This window comes from Ischnura elegans, chromosome 6 (assembly GCF_921293095.1).
Source record: "Ischnura elegans chromosome 6, ioIscEleg1.1, whole genome shotgun sequence".
Taxonomy (NCBI): domain Eukaryota; kingdom Metazoa; phylum Arthropoda; class Insecta; order Odonata; family Coenagrionidae; genus Ischnura; species Ischnura elegans.
Window position 1 is genome coordinate 59389404 of NC_060251.1, and position 23128 is coordinate 59412531.

Below are 23128 nucleotides of genomic sequence, written 5' to 3' on the forward strand. Positions count from 1 at the left end.
ATTTCATCAATTGACCTCGATCATACCTCGATTATCGAAATGACTCCGACAATAGCACGTGGAATGATGCTTGTAAGCAAAAGAGATCGATATGAAAGTTTCCCTTGAAGGTATGCATTTAATTTATGAGTGCATGCAGTTCACTTTCTCCCTTCATCACTTTTCTGATCAGTTATCCTAGCTACGTCACGGTTTGGACCTAAATGTGAAACTGGTTAATTTCTTGTAGAAGATGGAGACATCGGAGGCTGTTGATGATGACGAGAGCTGCAGATCATCGGTCATTAGTGATTTAGAAGAATTGGAAGCAAACCTCTACAGCTATGTCCATCATGAAAGAAATTCCTGCTTTGAAGAGGAGTATTCCCCTGCCATCAGTGTCTCAAACGTGGAAAGGGTCACGCACCTGAGTGTGAGCCGATTCGAAAATGAAGACGACTATTTGCACAGCTTGTCTGGTAGAAGTCCAAATTCATCAGGTACGAAAGAGGATTGCCTAACGAGCAGTTTAGATGAGCCGATTACCAATTTCGCCGATTCGGCTTGTATTGTGTCGCGTTACGGGAGTGATGTCAACAGTCCGCTGAAACCTTCTGACAATGTTGATCTTGTTCCACCATCTGGCAAGAGTCCAAAATCTGCGTCTGGTCAATTTAATCGAAGCCAGGCTTGTTCACCTCCTGTTCTGGACGTCAGTTCATCCGACGATCTTGATCCTGTCGAAGATAATAAATGGAAGCGAAAGCCACCTGCTTCCTCCACCCCATTTAAAGAATTTGTCGTAATCGATGATTCTGAAGATGAAGTCCAAATTGAGTTCGAAAGAATGCCCACAAAATCGAAGAAGAAAAAGAAGAGAAGGACGGAGGAGATAAAAGAAGACATAAGACTGAACACCAAAAGTCACTCAGAACTGGTATGTCTGGATGTGGAAGACGATACAAGAAATTCGGAGAAAGAAAATTTCGAATCTTTTCTTTGTGATCAAGGCTTTGACAATTCCGATGGTGAAAGATCACTGTGCAAGAGTTGGACTTCCCAGATGGTTCAATTCTATGACGAGCCTTGGGGTGGTGAATGCGTTAATGTGAAAGAACTTCAAAGGACCATGTCAGGTATGTCAGATGAATGCTTTACTATTAACATATTTTATCGCTCTTAAACTTGACCGCGCGGTTGATGCCAATCTGTAAACGAATGTTAATGTAAACATGGTTAATTTTAATGTTTTCGGTAGCTTTTAGTCGTCCTTTGAGATGAAATCACATTCAGTGATGTTGCTTCTCAGTTTTTATTAATATGTGTGTTGTACTTTCCTTGTTTTTATACAGATGATGGCTGGAAGGTGGATTTGAGTGATCAGTTTTCTTCCCTGACGTCAAAATTTGAAAATCGCCGCTATTTTGGGATGAAGTCAAAACTATGGTGCACCAGGTGTAACCAGAAAGGACATCATAGGAATGCCTGTCAACAGAAAGTTAGCCCACCACATTGCCATAGGTGTGGTTCGCCTAATCATCAAGAATATTCATGCAATCAGAAAATTTGCCTAACCGTAAGTCAGTTTTTTTAATGTCATGTCATCGAGTCCTCTCATATTCGCACTCATATACTCATATATTTGCACTCATTTTGCGAGTAGAAATGGTAAAAGGAACTCTGAAATTATTCTTGGGAGACTCTGTTTTCATTATGATTGATTAGATCATGATTTTGGTAATCTTGCCCAAGAGTCTTTTGTTGAAGTCTTGTTTCTTATATACACCTTAGTTTGATATGAATCAATTGGCTAAGTCTCTCTACACTTGTAAGTAAGGCTTTTCTCTACGTAATTTCCGCTGTTCAAATCTCTTTCAGCTCATCAAATTTATAGAAATATTTTCCTAAAAAAGAATGGGGTAGGTTTTTTTGGCAGTGCACCTACCAGTGTGCTTGTAAAATGAAACCTGCTTGCTTCCCTTAAGTGTAAACCCTGCCTACATTTGCCCATGCTGTAAACCTAAATAATGAAATTAATTATAGAACAACGTTGAATATTATTTTAAGAAAATATTTGGTGAGGGATGTTGGTATCATGTAAATGCTGTCAATATTATTTTAGTTAAAGGAAACCTCTGTTCCTCTGAATTAGTGTAATTAAGTGGAAAGATTGCAATGTTTCATTTAGCTAATGTAAATAACTTCCACTACATCGTGCCAAATATCATACAAGATATGTCAATATTGTTTTGAATGTTACATGTTGTTATTTCTATAATGACCAGAAAAGTCTGATTGCCTTCTAGCCCATTAGATTGCTAGGTAAAGGGATTAAGAAGTGGTTGTAATTTTGAAGTGTTTCTAGTTGTCAGTTATGAGGGTCTTTCAGATTTTTGCATATACATGGGCTCTTAAAAATGACTAATGAATTGTTGCAAAATGCTCATGGTAGTAAAACTACTGTAGCTCTTTTGCATTTTATGAGATAAGTAATATTGCCTTTTACCTTAACTTAACAGTGCTCTCTTTTTCTTGTGCAGTGTGGAAGGAATCGTTCTTCCCTGATGGCTGTTTGTCAGCAGTGCCGAAAACTATCCAGGAAAAATTGCTACATATGTAAGCAGCCTGGACATCCTCCTGGGTGCTGTCCTGATTTGTGGAGAAGATTTCATGCTACAGTAAGTGACTTATTTCTCAGTGTCATTACAATAATGGCAAAGATTATTTAGAATCTACAAAATTTCTGTTTGAGAGAGATGAATTTCTATCGGGTATCATTGTTGAGCTGGCATAGTATTTTGATTTGCTTTTGCAGTTACTGGGATGGTATTTATCAACGTAAATTATTCATGAATAGTCTTAATTTATTAACTTTTCTTGACCTGGAAATTAAAGTTTAATGACCAGGGACGGTTTACTATTGCAATGATAATATTTTTTAGAAATTCTATTGGTACAAAAAGGATAGATCATGGTGCTGGTAGAGATAAAGAGTGAATAATGAGGACCTAAATGCAGATTTTAAATATTAATTTTGGCCCCTGAGAGATTATTATTTACTATAAGCTATTGAAAAGTAAGTGTTGCATACTTAGAAGTACTGAAGAACCTTGTTGTATTGATCGTGCAATGATGTTTGCTGCATTTCATGCCTTTCTGTAACAATCATTTGAATAACATCATGGGAGGTTAGAATATCATTTTGGCAATTAATGTTATTGACAGATCATTTGATTCTCTCTGTACAAAACTCTTAAGTACTGTTTTCTTTAAACTCTTATTTAAACATACCTGACTCTAACACTTCCCATTCTAAAAATATTTTGCTTACTCTGATCTCTTTTTATTGTCCTCTATTCATTGTAAAGCAGAATGTTCTTTATGGTAATGTTCAATTATCTTTGATTGTTTGCTCCTTTTATTTGTGTAAATTAATTCTATTATTTTCTGTTCTGTCCAATTGCTCTAATTTTGCATGGCAGCTTCGTGAGCTGGCCTTACTTTGGTTCTGTTGTGATTCATCTGCACTCTATATTGCTTACAATGTTTACCCACAAAGCATATACTTAGTGGCACATCTACACTTGCAGTTTGAATCACTCTCATAAGTTGGATTAATATGTTTGCAGGCATTGAAAGATTCCTGTTTTTTTTATAAATTAGATTTTATAATAGGACCTACATATTCTCAAATTCAAATACAGTTCCAAATACAAACTCCTCTTTTAGCTTTTGAGAAGGAAAAGGGAAGAAAGTATAAAGTGCATAAGCACCATTTAATGAAAATAATCACTCGCAGCATAAGGTACATGTTATATTTTCAAGTGCATCATGTCTCTCTTGGTGAGGTAAATATTACGATTGGTCAGACTTCAGGAAAATATCATTTTACATTGGTGGTAGATGATAAATAATAATATAGTATACATTCCATGAACTCCATAAAAGAAGAAAATATTGTCAAAGTAAAAATATTTAAATCTTTGGATAAACTAAACAAAAACATGACTTAAAAATCCATGTAAACCTTTATTTAAAACACAATAATTATCAACATTTACTCTCAAAGCATCGTCTCAAAATTTAAGCTGAATAACTATGCATTTCAGAATTTAAATAAAGCATTCCTGCCTGAATTATTATTATTATAGTATTCTACCGATTAAGGTTAAAAAATCACAATTACTCAAGATTCTTTCAACTGGCCTCCTTTTGTTCTAATTATCTTTGATTTCTTGCTCATTTTATTTGTGTAAGTTAATTCTTCCCTTTTCTATTGTGTGCAATTGCTCTAATTTGTTCTCACTTCGAGCAACACTTAATAAATATAGACATAGTACATTAAGAGCAGAAATGGCATTGACACTGGTATCTTTTGGTGTTTCCACGTCATCATCATCCTCTTCGCTTGCTGCCTCTTCACTGCTATGCAGGTCAATTGCTTAATCAGTTGTGAGTTACTTGTTGATAATTGCTCATCCTCTCTGCAAAAATCTGAAAAAATTATTTCAGCTCCAAATAATGGCAACTGATCATTGTCTCCCATAGCTCTATTACCTTCTTCCAGTGATTTTTTGCTGTCCTGTTGTAAGTTTCAGTCATGAGTAGTGATGGGTCGGTTCGATTCTTCGATTCTCGGCCAAGAACCGGAATCGAAAATGAGTACTTGCCAAGGTGAAAAATCGATTCCGATTCCAGTAGTACTTCAAACCACAAATTTATATACGACCGCATTTCCAACAGTCATTTGAATGTTTGCGCCACGTAATCGTAATAACAAAACACGTTATCTTCTAGGGATGCGCGAGTACTCGAAAGTTCGAGTCGAGTAGTTGGTACTCGACTCGAGCGTTGCTAGAAGCATTACTAATGTCGAGTCGAGTAGTTAAGGTTACAGAGCTTTCGAGGCTAGCAGGTCCAGCAATCTGCTGACAGGAAGCACTATCATGAAACTCATGTAATAATACAATTTTTTAAAGCCGATAAGTCATTTTAATGCCTTGGCCTGGTAGTTTCAGCTTGCCGAATACACTATAGTTGTCGACGTGGGCGCCGAATACCTTTACGCCAGCCGCGGCGGCCGATCGTCTTCCGACCTGGCGCACACTGGTCCGAAATCGGAAAAAGCTGGAATGAAGTCCAAAATGACCTTTTTGGCGACAGAGACTTTTAAACTTCGCGTAATTACTCATAAAATATACCAGATATAAATTTATATGCCATTTTACATAAATAAGGCCCTTAGTGATGATACAGTGGCCCAAACATGACCAACTTTTCAGAACCACGTGCGATCTCATTTTTCCTCGAAAATCTTTGAATTTATCGATGTGGTGTTGCGTTGGTATGGTTTTTATGGAATAAAAAACGCAATATTCCTTTGACCTGGGGCTTTGCCTATACTTTCAATGACTTTTGAAGATTTTGGCTCTCATCTGCCTGGTTTTAGATTGAAAAATGGCCGACCCGTTTTTCACATGAAATTTGACAAAAAGTAGACATTATTTTTCGTTTACGAAAAATATAACTCGGAAAATTTGAACCACAATATAAAGTAGAGATTTTTAAAGAGTAATTAGTACAAATCTTGGAAAAAAAAACTTTTGCGACGAGAGAAATAAGAAATTTTTCAATCTCGCGTTTAAGGCTGAGCTACACGCCACGGAACTCTTGAGACCGATTTTTCAATTTTTTTAAAACTTTAGTCTTGAAAATCGTCATTTAAAGTAAGGATAATCGTCTTCATTGACCTAACACACTAAATTGAGGATGTTAGAAAGGATTATGTATGGATCGACTTGATCATTCAGCGCATTACTCAAGTGAAATTACTAAGGATTGGATATTTTTCAGAACCATCCTATACATAAGAAATATGGCTCGGGTATTGAAGAAAAGTGAAAAGATTAAGTCGGCTTGCTTAAGAGAGAGAAAAATTAATGGAATTCTTGAAGAACTTGAATTCCATGAAGATTCAAGATCCATTAAAACGTTGATATAATTTTTAATAGAAATTCCAAAGTTTCCAAAATCTTGCAATTTTGGTTGGAAAGTACGTACCACGTCACACAATTGTGTGGCAAAAGGCAATTTTCTGCAGGCAGTAATACTGTAACATGGAGACGTCAAAACCTGAATAGTTGGAACCCGTAGAATAATTGGTTTTTCTGCTTGAGAATTTGAAAGGACCAAATATTACATGACTCATATACGTTGTATGTAATCTTTATTATAGCTGTGAAAATTACTATACCCAGGGCTCTCCCTTGTAATTTGGATACATATATGACTTAAATGGTCAACATATTACTTGGGGTTAATTAATTTCAACTGTGCCTATGGAACTATTGAAGACAAATTAATTTTCATTCATCTCCTACTTCTGACAATAACCATCAACGATCCTCATTATATTTTCCTTCTTACATTAGGCTAGACATTCATCATAGAAAATTGGAGTAGAACATATTGTAGTATGAATTGCTGCATTGCCTGGTTCAGAAATTATCATACTCGACTCGATACTCGCGAGTAATTTTCAACTCGACTCGAGATCAAAAAGTGCTACTTGCATATCCCTATTATATTCCGAAGGAGCAAATGCAGACTAGGGAGCCTGTGACAGGTACATGGTCAAGATACAGTTACGCATTTGGAAAAGTACCCTAAGTTACCATAGCAAACACTGTTGAAGCTGAAGTGGAAGCTTATTTATCAGAGATGAATGTAACACCAAATTCCTTCCCTGGGAAATACTGGAAGACTTGTATATCGTACCCAAGGCAGAAAGCATTAGCAAAAATGTTTCTTGCAATACCGCCATCCACTGTGTTCAATGAAAGACTTTTTAGTTCGGCAGGAAAAATATGTGATGTAAAATGCAACAGGCTTTGTCCTGACAGAGTGAAGATGCTTTGCTTTCTGAGCAAGTCTGTAAAGGAGACTAAATTTGTGAGACAAAATTGATAATGATAAGATATTTTCAATAAAAAATAGATATTAAAGGAGATACTTTTATTTTAAATTTAAACATGAGAGCCAATATTCTAAAGTAATATCTATGAGGTAACACCACTTTTCAGGTATGTTGTTTTGAAATTTAGGTATTATATTTTAATTACATAGTGATGATATGAAAGATGCTTTTGTCAACTGATTCTTTCACAGAGTAATAATTTTTTAAGTGGCTAACTTGTTGCCTGGAATTAAGTGATATTTTTCATGGAGCCCTTGGCATCAGAATCGATGGAATCGGTATTGGTAGAATTGGAATCGAAATGTCAGAATCGGGATCGGAATCGTTAAAATTTTGGAATCGACCCATCACTAGTCATGAGAAAAACTGAATCCTGCTTTTCTAAAACAATTTGAAATTTTCCCCTCATCAAGTTCTTTCTACGATTGTTTATATTATATTGTGCATCAAAAACTGACTTTGAAGCTGTCACAGTCTCTCCCATGTTTACTTTTCTCACCAGAATCCTGTGATATTTGGCTCTGATTTAGATTTAGAGATAATTTGAATACATGATTATCTCCAAATCGAATGGCTGGTACAATTGGGTGGAAAGAGTACCAGTTTTATATTCCCTAAATTCATATTGTTTGGTGGGCCATTTAAAGTTTTGTAAATTTAAATATGGAGAAGAACATATAAAACATGGGAACTTTACTAAAATGTCGCAAATTGCTGGAAAACGTTAATTGCAAGGGTGTCAAAGTGAAGTTTTACTGTACACAGTAATTTAGATGTTTATATATCGGCAGTCTTTCGATCATCTTTGGGAAACCTTAGAGCCCTGATAAAGTTTCATAATTTGGTAGCTTACATTTGGGCTCAATATTAACTAACATTACGACATGAGTATGTTATTAATTATGTAATTTCATGTGGAATGACACCATTCCAGCTAACTGTAATGCTAACAAATTTTCTGGTGAGATGGAGTAGATTAATTAGTCACCTCAGGTGAGATATTGTTCAACCATAGCTACAGAGGAAGAAAATAGATGCATGGGCAGGATTCTGGGTTTTCCACTTGATATAGGGATGTTAAAAATATTTTCTAGTTTGGAAATACATATTTAGTGGTGGGTCAACATGGAAAACTGCTTGTTTTCATCAAAGAAACAGATATTGTCATGAAATGGGATTATCACCCCGAAATGTTGTGTTATAATTATTATTAATTATAATTGTTAAATGATTTCTAATGGGGAACTTGCATGATTTTTTTTTATTTCACAGGCGGACAGAAAATTATTTTCTGAATACAACAAAAAAAACCGCATGTATATCTGAGTTTTCCTTCGCGAGATATTCAATGATAAATATTACGAATTTTAAAGCGCGGGAAAAACTCCCTCACCCCCCAAGCCATTGCCGACGAAGCCTCGATGACGTCAAAGGTGCCTAAACATCACGCGAAGCTATATTGTTGTGATTGTTTGTAATAGTTGCCAGCAGTTGTGAGAGCTTCGTTGGTTAGGCGTGTTGATTATTTTATATTTAAAGATAAATGTCCGACGATAGAGGCTTGGAGGCCCTCATATTTTGCATTATTTATAATATTAATATCTCAGTCGGGATAAAATATAAAACTGGAGCAGTTAAACCAAAAATTTTATATACCTAAATAAAATCGTTGTAGGAGTCTGAGCCACGGCCATTGGAAGGGGGATACGTTAATTGTAAGTTGATGTTATCGACGGCATATCATTCATGTAAGTACCTATGTAATTAGAACGATTTTGATGTTTACTAATGTCCGCTTAGCTTTTATATACAATAACTTCATCCGTTTATTCGTAGGTGCCGGAGAATTCGTCGTTTAGGACTGTCTGTGCTTGTATTATGGGGTGTGTTCCAGTCAATGCAACTTTTGCTCGCTGATTGGAGACATCTAGGAACATTTTTGTGCCAAAATAGTGTTATTTTCAGCGTGACATCTCCCGTTAAGCTACTGCTAATAATCACAGTGCCAATGGTTGTAATGCACAAAGTTTGACAAGGTTGAAAAATATCGGCCAAGAGTTATCAGTGTTCCATCGTGATTGAATTGTAAAAAGTGCTATTACGCTATCGATAAATGTCTAACAGTAGTGTAAAAATTGTCAGTGGCGTGCTAATCTCCGTTGTTCACCGTAGATATGACATTTCACGATCACGCTATTGAAATAAAAACTGTGTGTGAAGTTTGTTATTCCATTATTTCAACGAATAGTAGTGAGAAAAGTCACCTGTGTCACTTGTGTGGGCTAATTTAAGGGTTTAAATCAGTGAATAGATAGTTGTTTTCATCATAACGAATTCTGTTATTGTAAGTTGTACGTGATGAATATAAGAATGTGACAGTGACTTCCAGTTTTTGATGAGAGTATTTGCCTATTTCCCACTATATTTTATGGTATATGCTAGTGTATTGTTTATGGATTTACCTATATTATTGAAATAGGTTGAGCTTGTGTGTGTGTTGGCAGCGGAACCGATTCGCGATCTCACATGTGGATTGTGTGCAGACTGTTTTGCTGTGAATTCGTACCGTAGGACGAATAGGACTTACCTTCTCCGCTAACTCGGCGTTGCCAAATTCAACAGCACAGCTTACGATCGTTATCCTCCAGTATTACAAGTTTCTTTTACATCTCGATTTGCCGCCGACGTATAGCAATAATTTGTCTTAACAAATTCCTTGAGGGTCGTGGCATCAATTTTTGGTGTCCTAAAAAGAGGCTGGTGTCCTAACACCCCCTGCCACACGCTTTTTAGGCGGCTTGCGGGGTATTATGTAGATGTAGATGGATTTTAGGTGTACTATTCGAACGAGTGGCAACGTTATCATCCATTTTTCTGATAACTAAAACATACGAAGTGAAACGCTTGTACTTCATCATCCCGATGCCGCATTATTAATATCCCAAGTAATAATCTAGGCACAATAGCAATAGGAAAACTTTCCCAAGAATAACAGAACAAAATAAAGTGACGATGAGCTGCTAAATACTCCCTCAAAACAAATTTTACGCCATGCGCTCAGCGTATTTCCCAACTCCCTACGGTTGTTTAGGCACCTATGACGTCACGCCTGGCCTCGGCAACGCTCGGGTGTCTTCGCGCAGTGGTCGGCTCAGCGAAATTTTTCTCGATTTTAAATGCAATTTTTTAATTTCTTTTGATGCTGAATGGAGAAACTGAAGGTATTTTTGCGAGCTAATGTATCCATTTGACTTATTCAAAATAGTTTTTAGAGCAATCTACGACCCATGCAAGTTCCTCATTATACCGATGCAATCTCATAGAGAAACAATATTTTATTCCATTAAACTCTCTCAAAGAACTTATTATTAACTATACATAAGTGTCATCGTTTGCGTCTATGTGGTTTGAAAATTGTAGTATGTGATTTTAAAATTCTGACATTGTGGCAGTAAGCAAGGTGGACTCTGCATGATTGCTTCACACAATCATTCAATCAAAATTAGAACATGCTCTAATTGCATTCACATGACATTTGACTGATCATGCGAGTGATGGTATGTTCACCGAATTTCATGTTTTACGTAGTGAATGATATGATCATTCACTTCATATATTCTATATCATTCATACAAACACAAAATATCCTTTTCAACCAGCAAGACCTTCACTCGAAGATCATCCATGTTTTTAATTTTCTGCTTAGTGTGTTTGGTTCAGTAGCATTGATGCCTTTGTGTCAAGCCAGGGCTTTCAAACATTCTTTTAAAATTGCCTTGTGGAGGTAAGATTTTTTTATGCGAGACGCAACACACTTTTCTCCTCTATAGTAGGTGTTTACTTGCTTTCCAATTTACTTAATAGAATAAGAAAGACTTTCGTATATGAATTTGTAGTGTGGGTCTCCATTGGATCATTTTCCATACTGCAGTATCTTGAAGCCAAAATCATGGTTACTCTTCAAAACAGCCTATTACATTATTGCAGGAATTGATTACTTCATAAACTTTAAAAAACTACCTGCGGTTAGAAATAGTGCAAGAATAGAAATGCTCTATTTATAGTCACATACTGCGCATCATTTTTGCACCAAAAAAAATGCTGAGTTCATTAACTGTGTATAGCTGACAATACAAGAAATTATGCTTTAATCTCACTAGCATGCTTATTCAAATGATAATTGTCACAATCATTCTTCATTATAAATAGCCTTTATTGCATGTTAGGTTAAGTTTACTTAAATCTGAACTGTTTAACATCCTTTTAATTGCCAGCTCTTGCCTCTAGTTTTCTGCTGGTAATCCTTTGCTTTCTCTTACCTTCCTGTAAAATTAAATGGAGATGTTTTCAAAAACTCCTTAGGATTAGCCCCTCAGTGCTAAAAAGTATATTTTTTCATATGTATTTTCATTTTGTCAAATATCTTCTCACCCACTTACTGCCTTGGAATTGCGTAAATTGTGGCTCTTGGTTTGTTTTGTTGATACTGTGTAAGGTGGCCACCTTCTTGCATTTAATTTTTATTGCTTGAGGAATTAGTTCCATGTAGCAAATTGTTTTTATGTTTTGGTGTAAACTGAAAAATCAAGAAAATGCCTGATACTCAACCATTCCCTTTCATTCTTATGCACAAAGAACATTCTGGTTCAATTCTACTGCCCCTTTCATTTGCATAGGACATTTACATGCTAGGACTACTCTGTTTTAGAGGTCACTGCGAATAAGTTTACTGCCATCAACTAAAATAAGTGCTGATGTCCTTTTCTGCTATTTTCCCCCAGTAAAATGTTGTGGTTAGTACTAATGGGTATTTGAGATGCTGGTTAGTAATATACAGTATAACCACTATGTAGTAAACCTCTTTACATCATAAACCTCCATACTTCATACCACCCCCACGGTCCTGTCAGATTTACATGTAAATCTATAGGCAAACCTCTATGTATTGAACCTCTTCATCTCATAAAACCTCCACTTATCATACTAAGGAGATAACCACGAGACTACCTAACTACATCCACAAATCGTACCAAGACAACTAGAGACCATTAATGCAGCCGCGATTACGTACATGGAATGACATTTTCCGCAGTAAATGTTTCACCCTTACTTTTTTCTTATACACCTTTATTATGTTGTAATTTTCACATTAACCATTAGTTATGGCCATTTTATTCCATATGAGAGCATACCTAACAGTAAGTAAGAAAAAAGGTATCCAGCTATCCGAATAATTTTAAGTGACTGTTGAATGAAGAGAGCTCACAATGTTTTCTCTCAAATCATGGTAAAAATCATGCGATAGTGCTCACTTTCTGTTGTTATTAAATAATAAATATGTATATGTTCACTAATACATGCATGTTAGTTTAAACACATAAATATAATGTCTTAGAAGACAGTAGTGCTTTCATTTCCGAAAGATATGAAAAAGTGGTGCATATCACTGAAACCTCTCTATAGTGAACCTCCATACATCAAATTGCCCAAATTTCGGTTCCCTCCATTACAATGTAAAGAAGTTTTACTGTAATTGAATTTTCCCTTTTAGGTTTCTCCTGGAGAAATTGTAGCTCCTGCCAAGGTGTTGTACAAGGATGCGAAAAACACCTATTGCTGTAATTGTGCATCCCGGGGTCATCATGTGTTCCAGTGCAAGAAGAATAACTTCAGTGATTACATCCCAATCAATCCAAAAGTGACTAGTTACATACAGCCAGAGTTTATACTTAAATCACAAAATACTTACAATCGCACACCATCAAATTGGGAGAGCATAGGTGCTGTTGCTCCTGAAAATTATAATGAGGATGGAGGACAGCAGAGTTATTTAGAAAGAGGCGTTAAAAGACCCCAACACTCTGGTAAACTGCCCAAAACAAAGATCAGGAGGTTAAATGATACCTCTTTTACGGAGTCAGCTGGTGTTGAAGTTTCCTCCAACAAGAAAATCAAAGTATCGGAAAAGTCATCTAAAAGGAATAAAGTTAAGGCAGCCAAGCTCAAAGTAAAAAAGAGTCTGAGACCTGAGAAAAAAATGCTGAACAAGGACAAATTTTCCAGGTTGGGTGATGGTGGGGACTTGTCAAGCTCTAATTCTACTCCAGGAAATATCAGAAAGCACAATGATGTCCATGCAAGGTTGGATCCGGGAGCTATGGCCGAAGCTAATGATATCAGAATAGTTAGCACTAACACAGGTACTGGCTCGGTAGAGAGAATCGTTGTTTTATCTCCCGGGCATCTCAAACAAATTGAATCTGCTGAAGGCAAAAAAATTCTGAAACATGTTACTGATCAATTCCAGGGAGTTACTGCAAAAGTTGTTAATAATCCATCAGGCATTTTAAGGTTAATGGGGACAGGAAATGACATTAATGCAGTGAAATCTGCACTTTTTGATGCTTTGAATGAAAAGCATGTTGTTACCAACTCATTGTTGTCTAATGGAAATGAATCATGCAAGTTGTCTCAAAATGCTAAGAAACTTGTTGATGCTGTTAGGTCAAAGAATTTTAAGAAGACATTAAAAAAACAAAATCAGCTCAACAATCAGGAAAAGTGTTCCAAGAATCAGAGTAAAAGTTCAATTAAACTTTCAGATGAGGGACATGTGAAAAAAAGTGACATTAGGCCTAAAAGTAAAAAGGAAATCGTCATGCGAACTAAGAGTAGTACTTTAAGTAATAGGAACGAATCGATTAATCTTGGAAAATCTCCACACTGGCAAAGTGTAGTGTACAATGATTTAAGTAGTGGACCAGGAAACAATCATAATCCAGTTGATAATTATCTACCCGAAGTTCAGGAAGTAGGGTCAAGTTTATCGAGGAAGCATCAGGAAGATAATTGGGAATTAACATTGAATGCACATCAAGTGACTGGAGATGTATCATGGGCTAGAATTGCTAGGTCAGATTCTAATTATTCCAGCCCTAATCATAGAATTAACAAAGGGAAACTTAGAAAGAGGAAGAATAAAAGTAAGAACCAATTCATTGCTTTTAAACAAGGTGAAATAATTAATGGGAAAACCTTATCCACTTGTTCACCAGCCAGTGATTTCCCAAAAAATGGTAAGAGTAAATCATTTAATTACCCTTTAAAATACAGAAAAAAGAAAAGGGCATTAAATGTAGGCGAAAATAGCAATGATCATTCCAGGTTATCTGAAAATCAACAGTTCTCGAAATATGGTTTGAGTATAAAGCGACTTCGAGTGCAGGAATCTTCAAAAAAGCAATTCTCTCCACAAGTTTCTTAGTATATGAACATTTCAGTGTATCATGATGCACTAAATATTAATTGTGGTGTTCTTCGGTTTGCCTTGGAGGCAATATTTCACTGTGAGGATATGAACTATAATTGGTACACAAATCTTAGAAGTGAGCTATTTACTTGTGTTTTTTTGAGGGCTGTCTCTACCTGCATTGAAGCTGCACATTTATTTAGAGGGCATGTTTGGGAAAAGGTGCCGACTTGTTAAAAATAGGGGAAAGTGAATGTTGTTCATACCTGTTGATGTCCTTGAAATTGTTAGCGATTCTTTTTTTTTTAATTAAAACTTCTTATGTGGAAAACTTTTCATAGAGCTCGTGCATTTATTTCTTCAGAAATTTGTTTAAATGAGACCAGACAGCAGAGTACACCTAAACATTTTCACAGAAACTGAGAATCTTTAACATGGTTCATGGGTATACATTGATCAAAATAACATGATTACAAACAGCTTCCAGGTTCACTTGAGCAAGATGTGGTGCCATTTGTCAACTGGAAAAAAAAGAAATCATCATTAATTTTATATTAGCCCCTGCAATAACAACAAAAACCATTACAAAGTAAATAACATGTACGACATGGCAAACATCGGTTTTAGTTAACTTTTTGTTGTCAATTAGTGTAGATATGAATGCAAAAAGGATGCAAGGATGTCTAAAAATTAGAGATTTAATCTTTTGTCCAAAGAAACTTTATCGACACCAGACCAAAATCTCATACAAGACTCATTGCGTACCAAGCATTGTTCATTTGGCACCACTTACACTACTGGATTCATATTGCCATGTCAATTGGTACTTATAGGGAGGAATTTCAGAAACTGGGCAAAATTCAGTTAGCTAACATTAAAAAAGCAAAATAAAATCTTAACCATCATTTAGCCTGTTAAAAGGCAAGTTAATGTAGTGCAACTTTCCATTCTGCCAGTGCAGCAGCAGTCGAGGCAACCAACCATTGCACAGGATACTGACGCTCTGGTATGTGAACTTATGGAATGCAATGATATTATTTAGCCATAGAGGTGTGCGACATCATTTATATTAATCGATGATCTTCGCACCCTTACTTAATATGAAATGTCTATAAATGATTATATATATATCAAGCATTGCCAAAAATGAAAAAATATAATGCATTATAAAATCATGAAGAAATAGTTTTTGTCCTTCACCATGCATGATGTAAAACTGCACCCTTATTCCTATTGTTGTATGTTATCCTCATGACCAACTTCTTGTTGTATGCCGAGTTACCTCAAGCATCAACCAGAAATTCCTTAACTTTTCGAGCATTCTACAAATTTCCAGAATTTGATAAGTTTAATTAACCAAATGTTCATCTTTAAAGTGGATAAAAAAGAAAATATTATACCTAAGGCTATCTAGTACTTTTACCAGACACAAAATCTGTTATTTCCAGAGAGTAAAGCAGTACACAGAAACAGAAGTGGCCACCCTGTACTGACATGAACGCATGCCAGCCAATGTTTGATTCAATCATTGGGTGTTACCCCTCCCATCAGTCACTGCCTATCCTGATGGCCCCTTTAAGCTGTCAAGTACATATTCCAACCCCTTCCTATCTATCTTTTCAATGCCTAGTGGAACCACTTTTAAAATCCTAAACCTTATCTCCATTTCTGTTACGTATACAAATTCTTATTGATCAGCAATATATATTCAAGAAGATAGGACTACCCATTCCTCGATTTAGAACTTAGTTCACAATTTTCAGTGACATTCATGCCATTTGATATGTTTTTGCCCATTTTCTCAGCAGAAAATTGAAATAAGGTAAGTACTGAAACAACCCATTTGATATCTGCTAAACAGTAATCAGAAATGCTTAAAAGTGTTTCTAAAACAAAAAATTAAACTGCATGACAATTTTCCACATTTGAAGAAAATGCAACTACGTCTTATTGTTGGAATTATATTGACTAATTCACCACCACAATCATTACTTCCCTAGAACACAGAAGTTGGAATAATTCAAAATGGTGTTTTAAACAAATTTTTCATAGACCCCCAAAGCACTGCAACAGCACTACCATGCTCCTGTGCATATGCGCAACGAGAAGAAAAACCTTTCATTTGTAACCATAAGGATTGTATTGCGAATATTCAGTGACATTAAATGAAATTTTACAAAACAATAAAAAAATTTCAACCCTAACTCTCATGCAGCACTTGGATACTAAATTTTAGGATTTGCCTCAGAGAAATGCCATCTTTTGGAATAAGTATGACTCACACCAGATAAATAAGACTGAATATACCTCCCTAAGAGCTTAAGTAAATTAGAAATTTGAATTTACTGAAGTGATTGCAAACATAAGTTGAATTATGGTATGCATGATGTTGACGCATGAATTAATTTTAAGGAGTGAGTAATAATATCACTGTCATATTCTTCACTTGCATGAGGAGGAAATAAAAAAATAACTGAAGGATTTATTTTTGCTAACTTCCCTTAAATATGTACTTAGGATTTACAAGTATAATTAGATCAGTAATCTTGAATAAGAAAAAATTTCAATTTTAATCCCAATATAGCTTACAGAGACTGGCAAGAGGGTTCATCAGCAGCCAAGAGGAACCAAGTGATATTTCTTACAGTTTACACATCCCAATTCCTTGGGTTTCTGCAATACCAGATGTCTTCCATTAATGATACCTCCAATGATACACCTCCCTATAATTTCATGCTCTTTGTTTTTAATAACAGTAAAATGATGTCATGATCCTAAATCATATTTGCCACAGGATTCATCAAATGTAGGATTGACAGTGAATTTACAAGTTCCAGCTTCTTTCCCACTCAAGGCAATGATTTACCCAACCAGAATTTCAGCACATAACAGTGCAATGAAACCAAAATTATCTAAATTTAATTTTGCCTTTAAAGTATATCAATTGTGACTACCCAGTTAACCACAAGGCCACCCATGATATGGTTGTAGAGAAAGTGGCTACTCACAAGTTAATATTAAGGCACTGATATTTCAGGATCATGATTTCATTTAAATAATAAAAGAAACAATGAAGTCCATAGTCATATCACCCCTCATCTACTGAAGAGCCACTCTAAAAAACTGTAGAGGGTTGCATTAGTTAATGTTAATGCTATAATGATAATTTATTCAAGTGAGAATTCAGTTTTCATCTATAAAAAAACATACGCTGGGTATCTTGGATTTTTTTCTTTCTTTTGTAAGGACCTGGGGAATTACATGATATGTTTTAAGCAGTTAATCTGCTTTATACAGTTCTCAGACATTTCTTGGTTTTCCTTTTTAATTGAATTAATGCCAAAAGTAGAGCTGCAATGTTGAGCAAAATTTTAAAATGTGCATGCTATGAACCTACCTTATTAACATCATTATTGGGGAAATCAGTGATCATTAGTCATAATTAAATGATTTTGTATATAATAGCACAGCAAAAAAAGACCTCTTAGACTTTGGCTCTGCACAAGCAAATATGCTCTCTCGTAACATTATATGACTGGCTGCAAACATCAACTGATTCTCTAAAACTAACAAAAATCTACTTGAGAAAAAGATATTGAGGTAGATTAACACTCATTAATTTCTGAAATTAGTTAAACTATTACACTCTCGGCACTGTAGAGGTGCTGAATTTTTTAAAAATATTCTTCCAATTTTGGCCTTTTTTGGTATTAGCACCAATTGAAAATGTTAAAGGCATGTCTTTACTTCACTTACTACTACATCATCATCACTGGTCCATAATCCTAAGATTGGTTTTATACAGCTCTCCACTATATACTTATGTCGCTTAATGTTATCATATCTTCATATTTCTTATTTTTCACATCTATCTTAGCTCCACTTATTTTCTTTGTTTTATCATGTAATTCATTTTCAATTATTTTTATTTTTCATTCATTTGGGCCTTGCCTAACATCAAACAGCTAAGATAATTAAATCACAGATGAATTATGATGTGATAATTGCTTCCCAAAATACAGCTACATAAATATTGAATCTTTTAGAATTGTCCATTATGACATGAAATGTGGTCTACGGTAGTACTGCAGCATACGTTCATCATCAATCGATTCAAGCACTCCCATCATATTGTATACGATACCTCCACTGCATAAACACTCAACAATCACCCACTGAATTAAATCTGCTCATCTAGTATTATAAGGGCTATCTAGAAGAGCTGATTTGAATTGGTGGGCGATTGTTGAGAGTTTATGTAGCGGAGGTATCGTATAGTCCCCAAGCGTAAATTCTGTTTTACCTCTTGATTGAATAAATAAAGTCGCTAATCCTAATTCAATGACAAATTCCCACTGACTGTTTTTATAATTTAAAACAAAATATGCAAGACTTATACAGATAAAGAATTGAGACACCATCCCAGACTTTACCAATCACAACATTGAAACTAATTGGCCACGTATGGGTTGTGAACGTGGAATGGTACAAGAGGGAATGTCAGTGGCCAAATTTCATATTGTTCAAAAGAGGTGAAAACTGTAAGTGTGCCAAATACATATGTATTTTGTCAAACAGAACTACCAATGTTTTTTACTGGAGAGGCCTGCTGCAGACCAGAGTCAAATACAAGCTTACAGTAGGAATTAGCCTTAAACAGGCTTGCCCAAGCATTATAGAGTTTTCATAATATTCAATGAATTATATAGTTCCTCGACTGGAAATGACTTTCATTTTTAAATGAAATGCAAGAAGACCATAATGACTCGACCACCTTCGATACATTGAAAACAAATGTTACATCGTTATCTATGAAAAAATTATACCCATTTCTCTGTCATCTAAGGTGGTATACTGGATGAGTAAAAAAGTTTAAATCTTAACACCTAGATGAGGTATCACTTAGATAATGGTACTAAAAAAATAATGCATATACATATTTGTCTTACCAATTGGGTCCATTGGCTCTGGATCAGCAAGAGGAGGTGCCTTGTTAACTAATTCCTCAGCTTCTGGTAAACTTATTTTTCCAACACTCTCATCGATGCTAACATTAGTGCTGGAAGACAAAGATAAAAATTCTACAACAATGGAAGACAAATTAACACCAGTTCTAGTAATTCTCCAAGACAAAAAGAAAACAGGAGAAGTATTATTTTCAATAATTATAAACATGCATGTCATCCATTAACAAGTAAACTGCTTAGAATGTTTTTAAAACAAAAATACCCATTATACAAAGTTCCTTACCAATAACAACATCCAATAACTCCATTTTACGGCATGGCCACCATCCACACATAGTTTAGTATAAAGCAAAATAACAATACATAATTGAACTCTCCCTTCCTAAGGGCTTCTTATAGATTTAGCCACCAAAAAAAAATCAAGATAAGAGTTGAACACCAATGCAAGTGCCTCAGAAAGTAAAATAACCAAATAGCTTGAGTATTATCCAAATTTTGAAGAGAATGCTTGGACATAAGAAGTGCATTATCACTAGTACAGTCTATACTAAGTATAGCCTAGAGTGAGTAGAACCATAGAAAGTGATTTAATGGTTGGTCTATGTAGATTATTTTCCCCTTATCTTATAAACTACCACTTTTATGTGAATTCGATTTTCCCAAGTTTTTTGCAATTTTTGTTGGCATTCCATAAGTTTCAAGTCACAGCAAAACTTCATCACTTACTCTGACTAAAACGGTTTTCCACGAGAGTGGTCACCCTGAATAGCTAATATATTTTCCAGTAGGAAAAATCTACTGACAAGAAAAAAATTACCATATCAGTCAGAATGAAATATACTTACCAACTTATTTCATGAGTATTTGCTTCACTTTTGATAAGGGAAAGCCAATGCTTGTGAACTTCATCTATTATATTCAACGCAAACTTTTTCCCCTTTGCTTCACCATTAAAAGCAAACTGGTTTTCAGGCTTCCCATCTGGAATTTTATAAATTTTAAACCATTCTACTGTTGCCTTAAGAAGACCTGGAAGTTTCTTCTCTATATCTTCAATATCTGTAATGTAAATATAACCGAAGTAAGACCACATTCTAAAAACAATCCAAACTAACACTTTCATAAAGTTTCAAGAAGTATCACAAGTGGTTGAAGAACAAATAACTCCATTTTTATACAATATTTTAGAAATAAATAATTTTAAAATTTGAATATCCTCCATAATTATGTATTAGACATGTAACATTTTTTGGCCTCAGGAACTAACTCCCTCACTGCTAGCTAAAAGGCTTTCTCAAATTTTTGTAGTAGCATCATGTAATCAATATTTCATACCTGTTCAGGATGTCATGTGAACAATGTGGATGCTACAATAGTCTAATCAATCTATTTAGTACTTGAGCACGTAAAACATTACTTGATCACAAATGAGCCCTCATTAGAGTGATTACTAAATCACAAAGCATCATTCTGTAATCAGGATTTTTGTGAAAGTTGTTCCAATCCAGTTCCAAGTACACCACAAACATTTTTCACACGTATGGAGAACGATATCTCCTATTGGAATTGGAACCAAAATCACACTAACAAGGAGACGTCGCCAAAGTGATGTTCAGGATCTGGATACGAATGTCATTTTCTGAAACTATATAGGTAAGGTAGAAAAAGTGTCACAGCTTTCTTCCACATAGGCCCGGGTTCGAGAGATATTCGCATGTAAAGACTTCGCGCAACATGACATCCCTTGAGTAATTGCCGTATTAAGGCACAATTCGGAGTTTCGTTTATAATCCATAAATTGATATTAAATTTAAAAAATCGCGAAGTAACTAAATAAAACGAATGGGGATAAAATGTAACAGTGATTTCAAAAATTAGAAGAGAGAAAAACACGGCCGTAGTGAAGAGATTAGTGATTACTCAAGGGACGTCATGCTGCGCGAAATCTTTACAAGCGAATATCTCTCGAACCCAGGCCTATGTGGAAGAAAGCCCTGACACTTTTTCTACCTTACCTATATAGTTTCAGTTAATAACATCGGCACGCAGATCCCGAACATCACTTTGGCGATGTCTCCTTATAAGTCCAATAATATTCCAGTACTTTGTGTTTTTTTTATCACTCTAAGTGCTCATGCTTCCATGAAAAAAGATTAATTTCTCTTGTAGCTCTTATGGTCAACTATTAACCCCTAGCATTGAAATGACGAGCCTACATTGTCACTAACTTCCTAGGCCAAATCGCACAATGATGAGTGTAGCTCATCATCAGATTTTCATAATTTTGGCATTATTCAGGGGAACAAAATAAATATTTTGAAATTTTAACAACGTTAAAACATCCATTACGTACACAAGGAACTCATTTCATGAAATATGATGCACTGGAAGGAATAAAATTATTCTATGAGGGTAGCGAATGTTTTACTATCTCTAGCTCTAATTCACGATTTTTAATAATAACTTTTTATTTCACTGTTCTACGTCGATAAAAAACTACAAAATGTCATTTTATTACCTACCATTCCATTTAAAATGAACCACAGGAAAAATAAATAGAGGATAGCAGCACGACATTCAGAAAATACATTCAAGTAAAAGGGGCTAAAGACCATTTACGATAAACATTGTAATCAGGAGCATATTGAAGCTATGTGAACAAGTCTATACTTAAAAAAACGCTCCAATACAACAACATTTAAAAATGGTTATGATTTGCTTAAGCCCAAATTTTTAATGCATATTTGATCCAACATACCATTTAAAGATTCTGCCAGTGGATCCTTCACATCAATTGCAATTATTTTCCAGTCCGTCTCACCTAGAAAGATGATAATATCATCAATGCCATAGATAAAAACTGCGACAGAAAAAATAAAATAAAAACATAGAATACCTTCATCAATAAGAGCTAAGGCCCCAAGCACCTTCACCTGAACAACATCTCCCCTTTTGGCAACCTAGAAAATTTAAAAGAGCATTTCAGGTATTTACATTCATCCACCACATTTAAATTCTCAATGCTCGCCACTTAATGCCTGCTTTCATTCTTGCCCTTATAAAGTAGCATATCTATACCAGCATGCTACGCAGCAAGAGGAGCTTTTTTCCTGTGCTTGAACAAGCATGCTAAGTCCCAAGTTTTAACCACTGCCTTTCCACATGGTTTTACTTCAGTCTCACTATCAGATTTGAATTTATATATTCAGAAGTGGGTCTCCAGTCCTTAAGCTGCATAGAGTCCCAACAATGACCTGCAGTTCCTTAAACAACTGGTGAACTATGAATGTATTGGCCTAAACGTAGGTAATTCGGCCCAAAATAGGTTTTTAAGCCACTTTTTGGTACCTGAGCGAGGACTTGATAGAGGTAACATTGATTGGAAACCAAAATTGATAGAGAATACTAGCATAAGCCTTCTTAACAGAATCAAGCAGGGTATGTTAAAAACTGAATGACAAAAAAATGCATTTATACGAAAACTTGAGCAGGTAGAGAAATTCAACTATGTATTTAGGAAGCACGTTAGAGGAAAATAGTCAGTAGTAAAGACGTCAGGAAGAGATTTGTGCTAGCAAAAGAAGCGTTTATAAACAGGAAGGACCTTATGAAAGGATCATTATGTAAGAGTTTAAAGAAAAGGTTAGTGAAGAGTCTGATCTCGAGTGTAGTGCTTTACGGTGTGGAAACATGGGCACTAAGGAAGGAGGACAAGAGAATACTGGAGGAGGTATGGCAAAGATTGACGAATGTGAAGTGGATGGAGAGAAGGAGGAATGACGACGTGCTTGATATGGTGGGTGCAGAGAGGCGGCTTTTAGATGAGATATGGAGGAGACAGAAGGCATGGATGGAGCGAGTACTTAGTGGGGAGGGGATATTGACAACAGTGTTGGAGGGGAGAATGTTAAGTAAATGAAAATGAGGAAGAAAAAGAATAGGAATTTTAGATAGAAT

At 35.4% G+C, this 23128-nt stretch overlaps 2 protein-coding genes and 1 long non-coding RNA gene across 5 annotated transcripts in view; 1 reads left to right on the forward strand and 2 right to left on the reverse strand.

The window, feature by feature from the left end:
- On the forward strand, window positions 1–14546 carry LOC124160791. 2 transcript variants are annotated; one of them, XM_046536830.1, is made up of 5 exons: window positions 1–110; window positions 230–1115; window positions 1332–1555; window positions 2520–2657; window positions 12507–14546. In XM_046536830.1, the coding sequence occupies exons 2-5, from the start codon at window positions 233–235 to the stop codon at window positions 14217–14219; spliced, it is 2958 nt and encodes a 985-aa protein (XP_046392786.1). In that variant the 5' UTR covers window positions 1–110; window positions 230–232; the 3' UTR covers window positions 14220–14546. The 2 variants fall into 2 exon arrangements, with proteins under 2 accessions (XP_046392786.1, XP_046392787.1); XM_046536831.1 differs by having other exon boundaries at window positions 21–1115.
- LOC124160794 lies at window positions 11148–11875 on the reverse strand. Its single transcript, XR_006865238.1, has 2 exons — window positions 11395–11875; window positions 11148–11278 (listed from the first exon to the last, which is right to left on the reverse strand). It is a non-coding gene; the product is annotated as an uncharacterized LOC124160794 (long non-coding RNA).
- The window catches only part of LOC124160793 (inorganic pyrophosphatase), a 13621-nt gene continuing 5026 nt past the window's right edge, over window positions 14534–23128 (reverse strand). Inside the window, exons 5-10 of one of the 2 annotated variants that reach the window (XR_006865237.1) lie at window positions 22068–22131; window positions 21930–21992; window positions 20017–20230; window positions 19154–19263; window positions 16794–16877; window positions 14534–14725 (exon numbers count right to left, since the gene is read on the reverse strand). Coding sequence is in view for 1 of the 2 variants with exons in the window: in XM_046536832.1 (XP_046392788.1) it covers window positions 14694–14725; window positions 19154–19263; window positions 20017–20230; window positions 21930–21992; window positions 22068–22131 (483 nt within the window). In the remaining variant the exon portion in view is untranslated. The remainder of the gene's footprint in view (window positions 14726–16793; window positions 16878–19153; window positions 19264–20016; window positions 20231–21929; window positions 21993–22067; window positions 22132–23128) is intronic. The other variant, XM_046536832.1, reaches the window with a different exon arrangement.

Bases quoted from the DNA above. Each gene is read 5' to 3' on its own strand.
- LOC124160791 (XM_046536830.1), top strand. From the start codon at position 233: ATGGAGACATCGGAGGCTGTTGATGATGACGAGAGCTGCAGATCATCG. The intron at 1,116-1,331 runs GTATGTCAGATG...GTTTTTATACAG, and splicing joins ACTTCAAAGGACCATGTCAG to ATGATGGCTGGAAGGTGGAT. The intron at 2,658-12,506 runs GTAAGTGACTTA...TTTCCCTTTTAG, and splicing joins GGAGAAGATTTCATGCTACA to GTTTCTCCTGGAGAAATTGT.